The 13,500-nt window shown below is 34.6% G+C and overlaps 1 protein-coding gene across 1 annotated transcript; it reads right to left on the bottom strand.

Annotated features, from left to right (window-relative positions):
* Nucleotides 1–3,769: 3,769 nt before the first annotated feature.
* Nucleotides 3,770–9,993, bottom strand: LOC118029082 (U3 small nucleolar RNA-associated protein 21 homolog). The gene is made up of 13 exons (XM_073406180.1): nucleotides 9,807–9,993; nucleotides 9,521–9,696; nucleotides 8,687–8,769; nucleotides 8,257–8,329; nucleotides 7,601–7,666; nucleotides 7,033–7,179; nucleotides 6,459–6,671; nucleotides 6,101–6,185; nucleotides 5,702–5,996; nucleotides 5,149–5,416; nucleotides 4,779–4,998; nucleotides 4,431–4,642; nucleotides 3,770–4,153 (listed from the first exon to the last, which is right to left on the bottom strand). The coding sequence occupies exons 1-13, from the start codon at nucleotides 9,991–9,993 to the stop codon at nucleotides 4,004–4,006; spliced, it is 2,175 nt and encodes a 724-aa protein (XP_073262281.1). The 3' UTR covers nucleotides 3,770–4,003.
* Between the last annotated feature and the right edge of the window lie 3,507 nt (nucleotides 9,994–13,500).

Genomic DNA, 13,500 nt, shown 5'->3' with positions numbered 1-13,500 from the left:
TTAAGAGCTTTTTTTTCCTCTTGTAATTTAATTTAGTTTCTTCATAATAATAGCAATAGTTTTTCTAATGCTATTAATTTTTTAATCTGTCTATTTAACAAAGTCCATGCATATCCAAAAAGTTTCAATGGCAATGATGATAATTCAGATAATCTAGATTGTGTTGGTTATCATCTATAATAGTACAGCAGAAGAAACAGAAAATATAGTAATGTTGGCCCAAAAATATCACTAACCATGAAGATCATAAAGAAACCTCTGTTGCCACAAAAACAAACCCAGTAAACTCGAATCTTCCAGTTACATAAAATGAATGCATAGACGCGAGACAAGATACCTTTGTATTCAAAAGGGTGGTGCTGTTGTTGGGGTCATTTAATGATCCATTGCTTATTGCGAGTCACAGATAATGACAAATAATGAACTAGTCTTTATCTTGCGTACAAATAATGAACTTGTTTTAGCATTCCTTTCACTAAAACTACCTCGTTTAAGATCTTAATTTGGCATTCATTTGCTAAGGTCAGTTTCGGAAGGAAAAGCAGCCTCAAAAGAGGGTTATTGCTAGCAACCGATCTACAATCTTTCACAGAGATCTTGCTAGCTGTTAGTTTTTTTCCGTAAAGGAGATTTTGATCTGCTAATGCTTCTGCATTTGCTGCTGCACAGAAGGAGCTCTGCAGATTTTGACTTCAATTCCATTGGCTTGTTGTTTTCATATCTTTGAGGGGAATTTTTTGCGTTGTGGTAATTGCACTTGGAGAATAATTCCAAAAATTAAGAGTTTTTGGATTTTTTTTTAAATTTTTAATTATTCAAAACAAACTAAAAATTGATAGTCTTAATTACCTTTAATATCCAAAATATGAGCACAACACTCCCACCATTTGACATGTTTTAAGAACCCATAAAATCATTCATCCTGTACAAAAATATACAAACTCAGATTAAAAATACAAAAAAAAAAAGTGCAAATGTTTGATATTTCTATAGCATTGTTTGTAAATGTTCTTTCGATTCGCTATAGTATATATTATGCCACGAGTAAACTCCAGATTGATGTTATGAAGAAGTTTAGGGATCGAAGCAAGAGTGGCCATCCTGACGAGAAGGACGAAAGAATTGATGTGGAAACGGATTAATTATGATAACCACTGCATCAGTCCCTTAATTATATATAAATTATCAATTAGGTCCTCAAACTATCAATTGTATCGTGGTGGTCCCTAATCTATATACTTTCCGTTAATCAGATATCCTACTACTAGATTAATTCCATCCATTTATTTTAAAAATTCAAGGAACCAAAACCTCATTTGTGGATATATATGGAAATAATTACAATATGGTCAAGATATGTATTTGAAATGATCTAGGATTATATTCTGCCCATTGTCTATAATTAATAATAATAGACAAAAAAAAAAAAAAAGGAAAACTGCTAGGCCTGTATCTAGCATGAAATCTTAATCACACAAACACAAGATTTTATCATGATTTCTTCGAACAGACGTACATTTGAATATTACAAACCAGTTGGGTTCAGGCTTGGACCTTACCGTCCAATGCAAATCGAGAGATGACGACCTTGGCGTGCATGTAGTCCCTTTTCATGGTTATTATACAATGGATTTTTGTTCCAATATTTGGGGAACTACACTTCTGCGGCATGGCATGGTCAGGTAAACTCCATTGGTTTGATATTCATTTGCTTGTTTTGCATTTTAGCAGTTTTGTGGGTTGATTGATGAGTGATGGATGCGAATATGTGTGTGGTTTTAGCCATGGTAAGAATTTCATGATGAAGTTCCCTCAAAATGGAATCCTTTTATTTGGCTGTTAATGCACTTCCCTTCCAGATTTTCCATAATCTCTCCTTACAATGTATCTACAACGCGTAATATAAAACAAGTACTGTGCCCCAAAATAACAATTAAGGCAAGGGAATGGAGTTGGTTTTCACATACTTTCCACCGAAAGAAATGGAGGGTTTTAACACCCAAGTGTGTGTGTGAGAGAGAGAGAGATTTGCCTGTAAAAAATTAAAATATTTGTGCAATGTGTTGATGAGTTTCTCCACACATTAGGAGTGTCACTTTTCATGATTGCAGTTATTAAAATTCAAATTGTTTAAGATAAATCAAATTATTACAAGTTAAAGTAAGAATAGAATGAGAAAACTAAAATAAATTAGATTAGTGAATAATAAAGCATTGATTAATACAAAAATATCTTGTTTCAATAAAGAGAAAGCTTGATAACTTGAAGAATTCACAAACATGATCCTACCAAAACATTTTTCTTTTTCGTTTTCTTTTCTTGGAAAGATTATTTTGAGATATAATTTTCTACAAAATTTGCATCACTCAATATTATCCGGCCAAATTAAACAGCTAGCCAAATGCATGAACCAAAGTAATTATCAGTAATTGCTTGCAGCCAAGTGCAGTTTTGCTAAACATGCAAGGAAAAAGATCCTTGAAACGGCGCAACCACACTTGCTATATAATACCAAGAGGCACCATATACTAAGGTAGTAGTGATTGAGATGTTGGACAAGGATGGATTAGGATTGGATAAGACAATTTTTTTGTGTAATTGTTTGATTTACCCTTAAACAATATAAAATTAATTTTTATCTCTTATCCAAGACTATTCTAGTTAAGAGATTTTTGTCCCACTAAAAAAACAAAATTGTTCAATTCTCTACAAAAGGGTTAATCCAAGTTTATTTGCATCAATATAAAATAAAAATAATTATTATCATAGTTTTAAAACTCAACTCGAGAATTAACCCGGGATAAGGCTTGGATAAGGAATTGATTATTTAAGTATTAGTTGCAATTTTCTTTAATTGTATCTTGTTTTTAATTGAAAAAAATGTTAAAATATAAAAGCAGAGAAAACTAATTCTCTGGTTACTGAGATTATTACCCTTATTATTAATGGGCGATCTGAAAGACTAATTTTCTAGTTAATGAAATTAGTGTCCCGGTTAATGGGATTAGTGCTCTGGTTAATGGGCAACTAGAGAAACCAACCCCCTAATTAATTGAATTAGTGTTATGGTTAACGAGTGATATAAAAAGCTAAATCTCTAAGTAATGAGATTAATGCCCTGGTTAATGGACAATTAAAGAACCAAGTTGATTTATTAATAGAACAAATGTTTGGTTTAGGCTAGAAATGATATTGATATATCCTCAAAAAATGATACTAATGGTATTGATTTGCAAAGATAAGAGTATAGTAAGGAATAAATTATTTGGTAAATGATAATGCAAATATATATATATATATATATATATATATATATATATATATTAAATTATCATTGAGTGTAAAATTAATCGTGACTGATATAAATTAAATTTTTAGATACCTCACAACTTCAAGTCAAGTGATAGATTCATGAATTTGTATTTTTTTTTTATCTAATCAAATGATTTGTTTGGAAGAATAAATATTTTGTTTGTAACATAATTTTGTATCCAAAAATATATTTACCTATCTAACTTAATCATGGGTGATATATTTTAAGTAATTGTTTTTTTAGAAAGTTTACAATTTTGCTGTACTCCTCTTTAGATATACTTTTATATTTTGGAAATAAACATGTATGTTGTAACTAATTTAATTGTTCTATTATTCATAATACTTATGGAATGTTATAATACTTGTTCTACTGAGTGAATATTGAAGAAAAAGGGAAGTTGAACTTATGGTCAAGTTAAGGAAGTCCCGGGTCATGGGACAAATATTGGATATAGAGGGAGTACTTTCTTGGCAATATTCTGCTGCCTGAGAAGAATACAAAACAATGATGCTTTCCCATCCAACATTACAACATATCTAGGGAAAGAAAGTTATGGACCCTGACAGCATTTAGAGTGTGCCAGGACAGCAGATTTACAGTTAAAGGAAAAACAAAACCTGTAAATAACTTTTGACTACAAAATTGGTAACATCACAGATGACAAAAGCTGATACTGCGGTAGTAAAGTTAGAACTGTGAATTGCTAAGGAAAGTGACCATGCATCGAGCACTTTGGAACAAGTTATCTACTCTCTGCCAAACTGAACATTGAGTCTCTAAAAGCTTCCTTGCCTTGTCCTGTAATTTTAGATTGCACCTGATTGTTTCGCCATGAATCTGAACAGAAGAATATGCAAGATGTTAAACAATATTCTCAACTTTCTCGGAGAATTGCCAGCAAATATTGGGAGATAACCCAATTTTTTCCCTTTGCTTACATGCTTATTTTCTTCAGTTTAGTACAAGAGTGGAAAAACAAACTTAATAGTTCTAGATTTTGTGCTCTTCAGTGACAACTCGATATTATCTCTAACCAATGGAAAAGAAAAATGGGTAAAAATATTGCCCGAAAATGTGCAGAGAAATGAACAAATGAACAATGATGAATCCATACCTTCAAAAATAATCTTATGACGGCCTGTACAAACTCAAAATTGTTTCTGCTGGATATCTCATGAATCAAATAGTCTAGCAGCTGCTCGATTGAAATAAACTCAGGTCTCGTTTCAAGTTCTTCCTGATAATCATCTATTATCTGAAACATTCTAAGTTCCATATCCAAATTTGAAGGAGATAGACCTTTGATATATTCAGTGAATGCTGAAACTGCAAAATTTGTACGCAATTAAAACGTTACCAGGCTATCCAGTATACATAAATCATCAAAGAGCTTTCAGCTGGCTCATCAATGATAACACTTGAGATAGTATAGTGCAACTGTGAGGAGAACTAGAATGCTCACAATTTTTCATCTCTGAAGAAGACTGAAGAAGTTCCAAAAATTGAGTTGGTGGAATGTCAAGTTTTCTCCTATCACTCTCCGTTTCATCAGGTCTACTATCATCCCCATCCACTGGCTCACTGGGCTTAAATAATATTTCTCCAGATAGAGATGGAATTGAAGGCAGGAAGAAAGGAGTCTTCTCGGGCTTCTTTGGAGGCTCAATTGGTTTATTGCGTACCTGTGGATCATTGATTTAGAGGGAAAATCAAACTTAAAAGAAAAGAAAAACAAATAGAAGTTGTGCAGAGAAGATTAGATAAATAGAAACTTCAGCATGCCATAACACATGACAACATTAGAGGAACATTATGATAGAGGGGGAATAAACCTTTATAATATCTAAGGTGATCAAACTCTGCCATTGGCTTTTAGGCAACAGGGAGAGAGTAACAAGATCTGGAATTTGCTGACTGAAAGCTGGAAAAGTAGAAGCTTCTTTGGATACTGAGTGTTTCACAATGGACTTGTCAGTATCCTCATTCTCAGCATTTGAACCTTCAACTGCAATTAAAGATGGCAATTTTGCATTCACAACTTCTTTCCCACTAGCATAAGCATCAATCCTTGAACCTCTGGAGAACATTGACTGATTAACCCTGAAAAGTTTACAAATATCAGCCTCGATGAAAAAAAAAATGAAACAAAAAATTACTTGGTACAAGTACAAAATATTGCAGCTGAACACTTTCAAGATCTCAATTAAATATTTGATTTCTATTTAAATACAAAAGTGCATCTCCTTCAATCAGTTTTCTCAAGACCACACCTTTCAGAAACAAAATCCATACAGAGCATCCTCGAGCCTTAAATAGAGTAGTATCCAACTAATTGCCAATAAAAATCATAAAAACCAAACTTCAGACATGCAATTGAGAATGTACCACAAATAGACCCCGTTTTGATCAACATGGGTAGTTGCCAGCACATCCACATTTGGTGAAAAAGACAATGCTGTGACAGACACCTCAACATGAACTGCATCTATTTGCCTTGCTAAGATGACATCCCAAATTCTAAGAGCTCCATCCATACTGGATGACAAAAGCCATTTCCCATCCTCGCTAAAACATAAATCTGTAATTCGATCAGTATGACCTTCAAATTTACGAACCATTCTCAGTGCAATGGCATCAAATAAACGGATAACCAAATCATCTGCGACAGTCGCCAACAGACCTAGAAATCATGTCAAACCAATGTCATTAGAAGATCCAAGGAGCAATAAAACAATGTGTCTGGGTGTATATAACTGCAATCTTTCAGCAGAAGGAGACCACTACCATTAAGACGATGATAAACAATCTTAACCAGAGAACAACCAACTTCCCATCTTGATTTTAATGCACGTCCTTTGAAATCCCAAAACTGCACAGCCAACCCTTTCAAGGAATGAAAATTCCAACAAAACTTAGATGGAACCTAAGCAATATTCATTTGTATCTTTTCTAGCACTATAAGGCAGGCAAGTAAATAGAAGAACATTTATCCTGACACATGATACCTACAAAACATTTACAAACAACGAACAAGCCACAACGTGCAACAGCAGTTACACACTAGAGAGGATATAGCATATGTGATAATTTCAAATACTAAATATAAAATAAAAGAGCTTGCATAATAGTGAGGAACACTGACCTTTACATCTCCGTGATATCCTGCACTTATCATTAGGGTATTTGTGGAATCACAAGCAACTCCAACCACCTCCCCCTCATGGGCATGACTTCCTCTCTCTGAAACATCCAGGTAACTTCCTCGGCTAATTCCTGATTGAAGGTTGAATCGCTCTATCCAACCACCCGCCGTTCCTAGGATAGCGAAGTTGCCACATGCACTAATGGTGCAAGCCTGATAATAATACAGTCATGAACCAAAACCATCTGTCATTCCTAAAAGCTTAGGCGTTCTTGACTTCCCTTCAATCTTGTTCCAATTGCTCAGTAACAAAAAATAATGAAAAAATGAAAATCCAGGTTTTTCTTTTTTCTAAGTTGAAAAAAATCCTGTTGATTTGTCAAGATCAAAATGATTTCCTTCACCCTGAAACAGGGTTTACATCTTAAATGTGAAGTGTGATAGCAATAATCTGATAAACCAGTTATTTCAAAAGTACACCACAACATAGACAAAGAAAACAGATGAGAACTGAAGCAGTGAGTAAAAAGATTTGAAGGAGAGTAGTTGAGAAAAGGGATATAGGCACAATCACCTCCTCTATAGCATTAATAAATGACAAGTCATTCAGAACACAAATCCTAGAACAAGAAACATCTACATTTAAGCATTTGAAGAGCTCTCTGAGAAAGATCATACCACTGTCAAAAGCAATGACAGGCTTCAATTTCAGTTCTTCCTCCTGGAAATCAAGTGAATAAGAATCTTAAGCACCCAAATCAGTGGTGTTCTACTTGCAAAGTAGAATAGCACTTTGCAGAGTAAAATGAGAACCTAATCTATAATCAAGAAGCACACAAGTAAAACCAGAAGAATCATTTAAGAAAAAAAAACTTGTAGGGTGCATCATATTAAAATATATTCAAAAACATTAAGGAATTTAACGCTTTTATAGGCATAGACCCAAAACTTATACCTGCTACATATTTTCATCAAACCAACACCTCTTATGTAAGAATGTGAATAATGCAATACACTTACAGTTTAGTGTCCAGGAACAAGAATGATAGAGCATAAATAAAATAGGCTAGCAGCCATATTTACAAAAATTTAGGTGCAGCATTTTCATTGGGTGAAAATAGAGTGAAAAGTACCAATCATACCTTCACCCGAAGTTTCTTGGCTCGTTTGGATACATGACGCTGGGAGAGCTCTCTACTTTGTTGGTCCTGATCAGAGTAAAAATTGAATAAGAAATTAAAAAATATATATAGGAAAAGGGTCAAAACAGAAATTGAGCAGAAGCAAACACAATAAACCTAGCAAGAGAGTGTGAGAGGCTCATTCCCATACTTATATTAGACAAATAGAACTAGCCCATCCAAATGTGCAATAATTGCAATTTCTGTGTAGCAGGAGCAGGGTTTATGGAGAAGATGGTAGTCATTTTTCACTCCATTTCTTTTACTCAGTCAGGATGTAAAATGTTAAAAGGATTCTAAAATGAAACAAAGGTTGTATGGAATTTCATTTTTGGTCCAATATTGACCTATTGACGAAAACTTTAAATAAAATCACTACAAAAAAAATATTTTTCATAATTATAAGACGACGTAAATTTCACATATATATATTTTTCCATTGTTTCCATGTAATCAGATAGAACCTCCTTTCTTCTACTCGGAATTTACTTGAATCATATTAAACATCAGATAGCTATATAAGCTAAGGTTTCCAATGCATAACAGAACTTTCACAGTTGCATGAAACCATCCATAAAGCACATGAAAATTTAATTCAATGTTGGAAAATATCAAACCTGTATGACAGAGAAAAGACGAAAGGCACGATCCTGACCAGCAGATAGAATGTGTCTCCCATTTGCATAGAACCTGTGGTAGATGAATAATTTTCAGAACACGAGGATGTCACAAGAAAATGCTGGAAGTTTTCACATGAATTTCAAAATAAGCTATGGCATGAGTTAGTACTGAATACAACATCATATCTAGTTAATGTTAGAAATCACAGTCAAGGTTGGTAGAAAGTTTTCAATTAGATGAGAAGCCATCTAATATTCATAAACACAAAAACTAAGGAAGGGGAATGGAGGATAAATAACTATGAGTAGAGAACAAGAACCATATAAGATCTTTAACTGGTAAAAAAGGGCGTATATTCAATTACATTGAAGAAGAAACTGAGCAAGAAGAATTTCAATCCTAAAGTTACATTGAAAAGCATATTACCTTATGCAAAGTGGAGGAGCACTGTGTCCACTTCTAAAGCGTAAAAGTCGAGGATCGCCATCAGTTGTATCAAAAACCCACATCTACAAGAGGAAAAAAAGTATAGTCTGAGCATAGGATAAACAAAGCAAAGATTGGAATTCAAAAGCTAAAAATTTTAGTATGCTGGTCAAGAAATTGCATCGTCCACTGTAAAGAAACAGTCATCATTGGGAACATTCAATACAATGCAATAGCTTGAGGTATCTGTTTTGTTGCGAATTTTTGAGTTTCTTCCTTGGGACCATTCTATACAAATTGTACAATATATCTCTACTTCCATTCTTGAGATTCTTTTGGATCCTTTGTATCATCAAAAGGTGGAGACTTGAGGTATAGTTGTTCAATCACTTTAAACTAACCTGCACAATGTTCTGTTCAGTCTATACCATCATTGGCAAGTTTCAACATTTTTTTAAGCTCATGCTCTTAAGAAAACAGAGCCCACAATCCCTATGTGATGCAAACAAAAATTGAAGTGACCAAATACTTGTCCATCAGAATTTGGTGTTGAACAAAGCAAACACGTAGAAGCATGTCAAATAGACACTAAAAACTCTAATGAAAACGTTCTCTAAAATCAACACGAGAAAGACTCTAAGCATATGGCAAAGCTGAGAACTTATTGTAGTATCGTTTACTTTTACAATCCTCATAATCAAAGTAACAAAAACATGAATTGAATGTAACAAGAAAGAAATGTGTAACTGCACTAATTTTATATCAACTGATCACCTATTCGTTATTAAGAAAACAAAATCTAAAAACATAAGCAGAAGCTGAAATGCTTCTTACCTTAATAGAGTTGTCTGCTGATGAACTCATCAGCACAGGCTCATTAGCCAAAAAGTGCAATGAAATTATCGAACTATCATGAGCCTCTCTTACAACTGATTGTAGTTTTCTTTTCTCCAGATTCCAAATGCTTATAACACCAGAAGAACCTCCTGAAGCTAAAAGTGGCTGCCCATCTAAAAAAACAGAGAAAAAAAATCTTTAAATTAGATTCGAATTATAAGAACAACAGAACCCTTATTTCCTAAACACAAATCACCGACCTAAAGAGAAATAACTTCCTCACCTGTACTGAAAGACAATGCAGTCACAGCACCGCGCGTGGAATGCGAAAACGTAACCACCTCTTCATCATATCGAATATTATGCACATGAATCTTCCCATCAGCACAACCAACCGCAACAACATCCAATGCTGGCGATGACACACAACAACTGACCGACGAACCCCACCCTTTAAACTCATGCAGCATTTTCTTCGTACTCACATTCCAAAGCTGCAAACCCCCCTCCTGACTCCCAATCAACTAACTGTAACGAAGGTTTCAGTGCCTAGTCTTTTGAACGGAGAAGGGAACGCCGCTTGTTATGTATCCGATAGCTTTAAACGGTTCGAAGATGCCCATTTTAAGGCTAAAACCAATTTTTTCTACTAACTTCCCTCACCACAGAAACACAACTAGCAGCAGCTACGTACCCCTTGCACAAAGAGGATGGCTTTTGTTTTAATAATGTATAAAAGAACGATCCCTTGTCTGGCGGACGGAGACCGCCATTTTGCAAGCTTTGATGGTGGTGGCTGGTGGGTGTTGCGTGGCGGGTATGGGTGACTGAGCAGTAGTAAACTAAGGAGGGTATGAGGCGGCAAGATTTAATTTCTTTGTGTAGGGTTGGTTTGTTTAGTTGTTTTTTTGTTTGTGTATATGTAATTAAGTACTTTAATGCATATATATTGTATGTTTTGGTCCCTATACTTAATTAATTTTCAAACTAGACTCCATAATTTGGGATTTTTATGGAAACCGAATTAAAAATATTAAAAACCGAACCAAAAACTAAATAACCGAACCATAGCGTTAGTTCATAAAATTTACGAAGCCAGATTTTATTCAAGTTAGCATTTTTTTTTTTTTCCATGAATACCTTTGGCAACATTTCATTTTGGATCATTAACTTTGGATTAAATGGAAATACTCTTTGGAAGTGAGTGGTAGTAATTTGCTTAACAGTATTACAACTACATTACTAATTTATTTATTTATTTTAATTAGATATAAAATAATTTTTAGTCTCGTGGTATATTCGTTGTCTTTAAATGTAACAGAGCTATGAATTTAACCTCAAAACTAATTTGAAGATATCAGGTGATTATAGAAATAAAAAACCAATCCTTTCAAGAGAATTTTCTTCTCTTCTTCTAATTACAAATAAAATAATATGACCCACAAAGAACATGTTGGCAATATTATTCTGAAAAAACAAAGAACATGTTGGCAAGATCTCTGGGTGCTCAACATATGTTTCTTTTTTACCCTTTTGATAATTCACACGAAGCCCTTTATACTCTAGAGTTCATTTTCCTCCTCTTCAACTATATAATCAACCCTAATCAGAATTTCCCAGGAAAGAATTAGCTAAAGACTTTAGTCAACGCTGATGAACATGAGTAAATGATTTGCTACGGAAAACACCATGTATTTAAGAACCATTGCTAAGCTACAGGTTCTGAAGCCACATCTATTTGTCCAGTTTGGAGAACCTTCAAACAAAAAAAAGAGTTAAACCTTGTAAAATTGGCTATCATCAAAAGGACAAGAAACAGAACAAGAAGGATCAGCCTCGCATTTCTTACATAAGTAAAAGAATCCACTTGCTGACGGAAAGGAGGACTCTGCAACAAGTTTGAAATATCATCTGGAGTTCAGTGACCCTGCAACCACATAATTACCTCAGAATGCACCGACTTAAAACACACAGGAAATCCCAAACATAAGACCGTCTTATACCTCAGGTAAGTGTGATGTTAATCCTTCTTCAGGCGGCAATGTCTCAATCCCAAGCCTGGGACAACAAAAGATTTTACAGTAATGCACCCCGTGCCAGAGCATATAATTAGAAAAAATGGCCACATATATAATATATTTAGCCATTTTTTTTTTGGTAATAGAAGTGTTCCGTAACCTTTTTAAAGTTATTTTGCAATGAATCACAAGAATTAAACATCAAGTTATGACTCTAAATTTCCATATAAAAGATGCCCCGAGTTTTAGAACTTACCCCGGGGGCAAGTCTATGTGCAAGGGCACAATGGGACGGAGGATTTGACAAGGGCTAAGGGGTGGGTGAGATGTTATGTCAAGAAATGATTTTGAAGAATTTCTGAATATTTGTCGAATAACTAAGATAGGAGTTTCTATGTCCTTACTCTTACTTGCTATATCAACTCTTGTTTAAGTATCATCTTTACCATTTTTTTTTTCTTTTTGCTCATCAGACATGTTCATGCGTCATTTAAGGAAACTATCTATACACAACCGCGCTAAGTTATTTTTTCTTCTGCTTCTGCTTCTATTTCTGTTTCTTTTTATTTATAGAAAGGTGGTAGAGCCAAAATTAGAGGCTAGCTAGCATAAAAGATAAACAGAAGACGGGGGAGGAAGTAATAACATATCCAACCTTTTGACCCTATTTGCTATAACGATGCCTTCCCGGAGCTTTTTTTCAGTTGTGTTCAACCATAGAGCCTCCGGGCAATGAAGACTTCTATTTTTGGAGGTGATTTTCCTTAGGGCTGAGCATTTCCGGTTCGGTCCGGTTTTGAACCAAAATAAACAACCAAACTGAATTTTTTTTTTAATTTTGTGAACCGAACCGAAAACCGGTTCAAACCGATTAATTTCGGTTCGGTTCGGTTAGGATTTTTTTCCTTCCAAACCGGTTCAAACCCAATGGTCCTCTATACTTCTCCTGCAACCTCATACAATAGATCCCAAGTTGCTAGAGGTGAAGATCCATTCAGGCTTCCACGACTAAATCCTTGTCTACAACTGCACATAACGTTGATGGAGACGATCCAGACAAAAGCCAACCTTGCAAATCAGGCAAAAAACCCAAGACCCGAACATTAAACCCAGAAAACATAATCAAAGAAACCAGAGCAGATCGTCCTACTTTAAAAGAAACATAAAGGAAGCAATACCTTAGTCTTTTCGGTGCTGCAAGGGAGTTCGTTTCTCTTGAAATCATCTTCAAAGGCGCAGTAAGCCATTTGGTGAGTTAACTCAGCCAAGTAATTTTCTTCATCACTCTGTGTCTCAGTAGAGCCAACGACAACCAACTTGTTCTGCTTTGATTTTTCACCAGCCAAAGAGTAAAGAGAGAGATGCAGAGAAGGGAGGGGAAGAGAGGGGAGGGGGGCCAACCAAAGAGTAATTAAAGTAAAAGAGAAAGTAAATGTTAAAAGAGAGAGATGCAGAGAAGTGAGGGGAGGGGGGGACGACAGTTGATGGGTTAATTTATTCTAGGGTTAGAAAGCATGGTATTTATACTTGCTTTTTTTTTTTAAGTGGTGGCTGGTTGAACCGATTCTGTTCGGTTCGGTTCGGTTCAATAGGTTTCAGATTTTAGAAACCGGAATTTTTTTGTGATTTTTTTAATCGGTTAATTCAGTTTTTTTTTTATTCGATTTTTTTCAATTATTTTTTTTCAATTTTCTCGGTTTAATCAATTTATTGGTTTTTTTTCCATCATTTCATGCCACAACAAATAATTAAAAGGAAAACGAAAAAAGTATTATAAAGAAGGTTGGTTTGCTTGGAAGCCGTGCTAATAAAGGCTAATCACTCCCCTCATGAAGCCCAAGGCCCAGCCCATTTCTTTTTAAGTATTACATTACGTCCTTTTGTTTAATTGGGGATTTAATTGCTCGTTTGAGAAAATTGACGAGGAATTTTGATGGATTCATAGACGTGAGAGGTGTT

This window comes from Populus alba, chromosome 18 (genome assembly GCF_005239225.2).
Source record: "Populus alba chromosome 18, ASM523922v2, whole genome shotgun sequence".
Taxonomy (NCBI): Eukaryota; Viridiplantae; Streptophyta; class Magnoliopsida; order Malpighiales; family Salicaceae; genus Populus; species Populus alba.
The sequence above is the reverse complement of the archived record's forward strand: the minus strand, read 5'-3'. Positions and strand labels throughout refer to the sequence as shown.

Excerpts from the sequence above, each read along its gene's own strand:
- LOC118029082 (XM_073406180.1), bottom strand. The coding sequence starts at position 9,993 with ATGCTGCATGAGTTTAAAGGGTGGGGTTCGTCGGTCAGTTGTTGTGTG. Across the intron at positions 8,770-9,520 it reads CAGCAGACAACTCTATTAAG|ATGTGGGTTTTTGATACAAC; the intron begins GTAAGAAGCATT and ends TTCCTCTTGTAG. Across the intron at positions 6,186-6,458 it reads GATATCACGGAGATGTAAAG|TTTTGGGATTTCAAAGGACG; the intron begins GTCAGTGTTCCT and ends TTGGCTGTGCAG.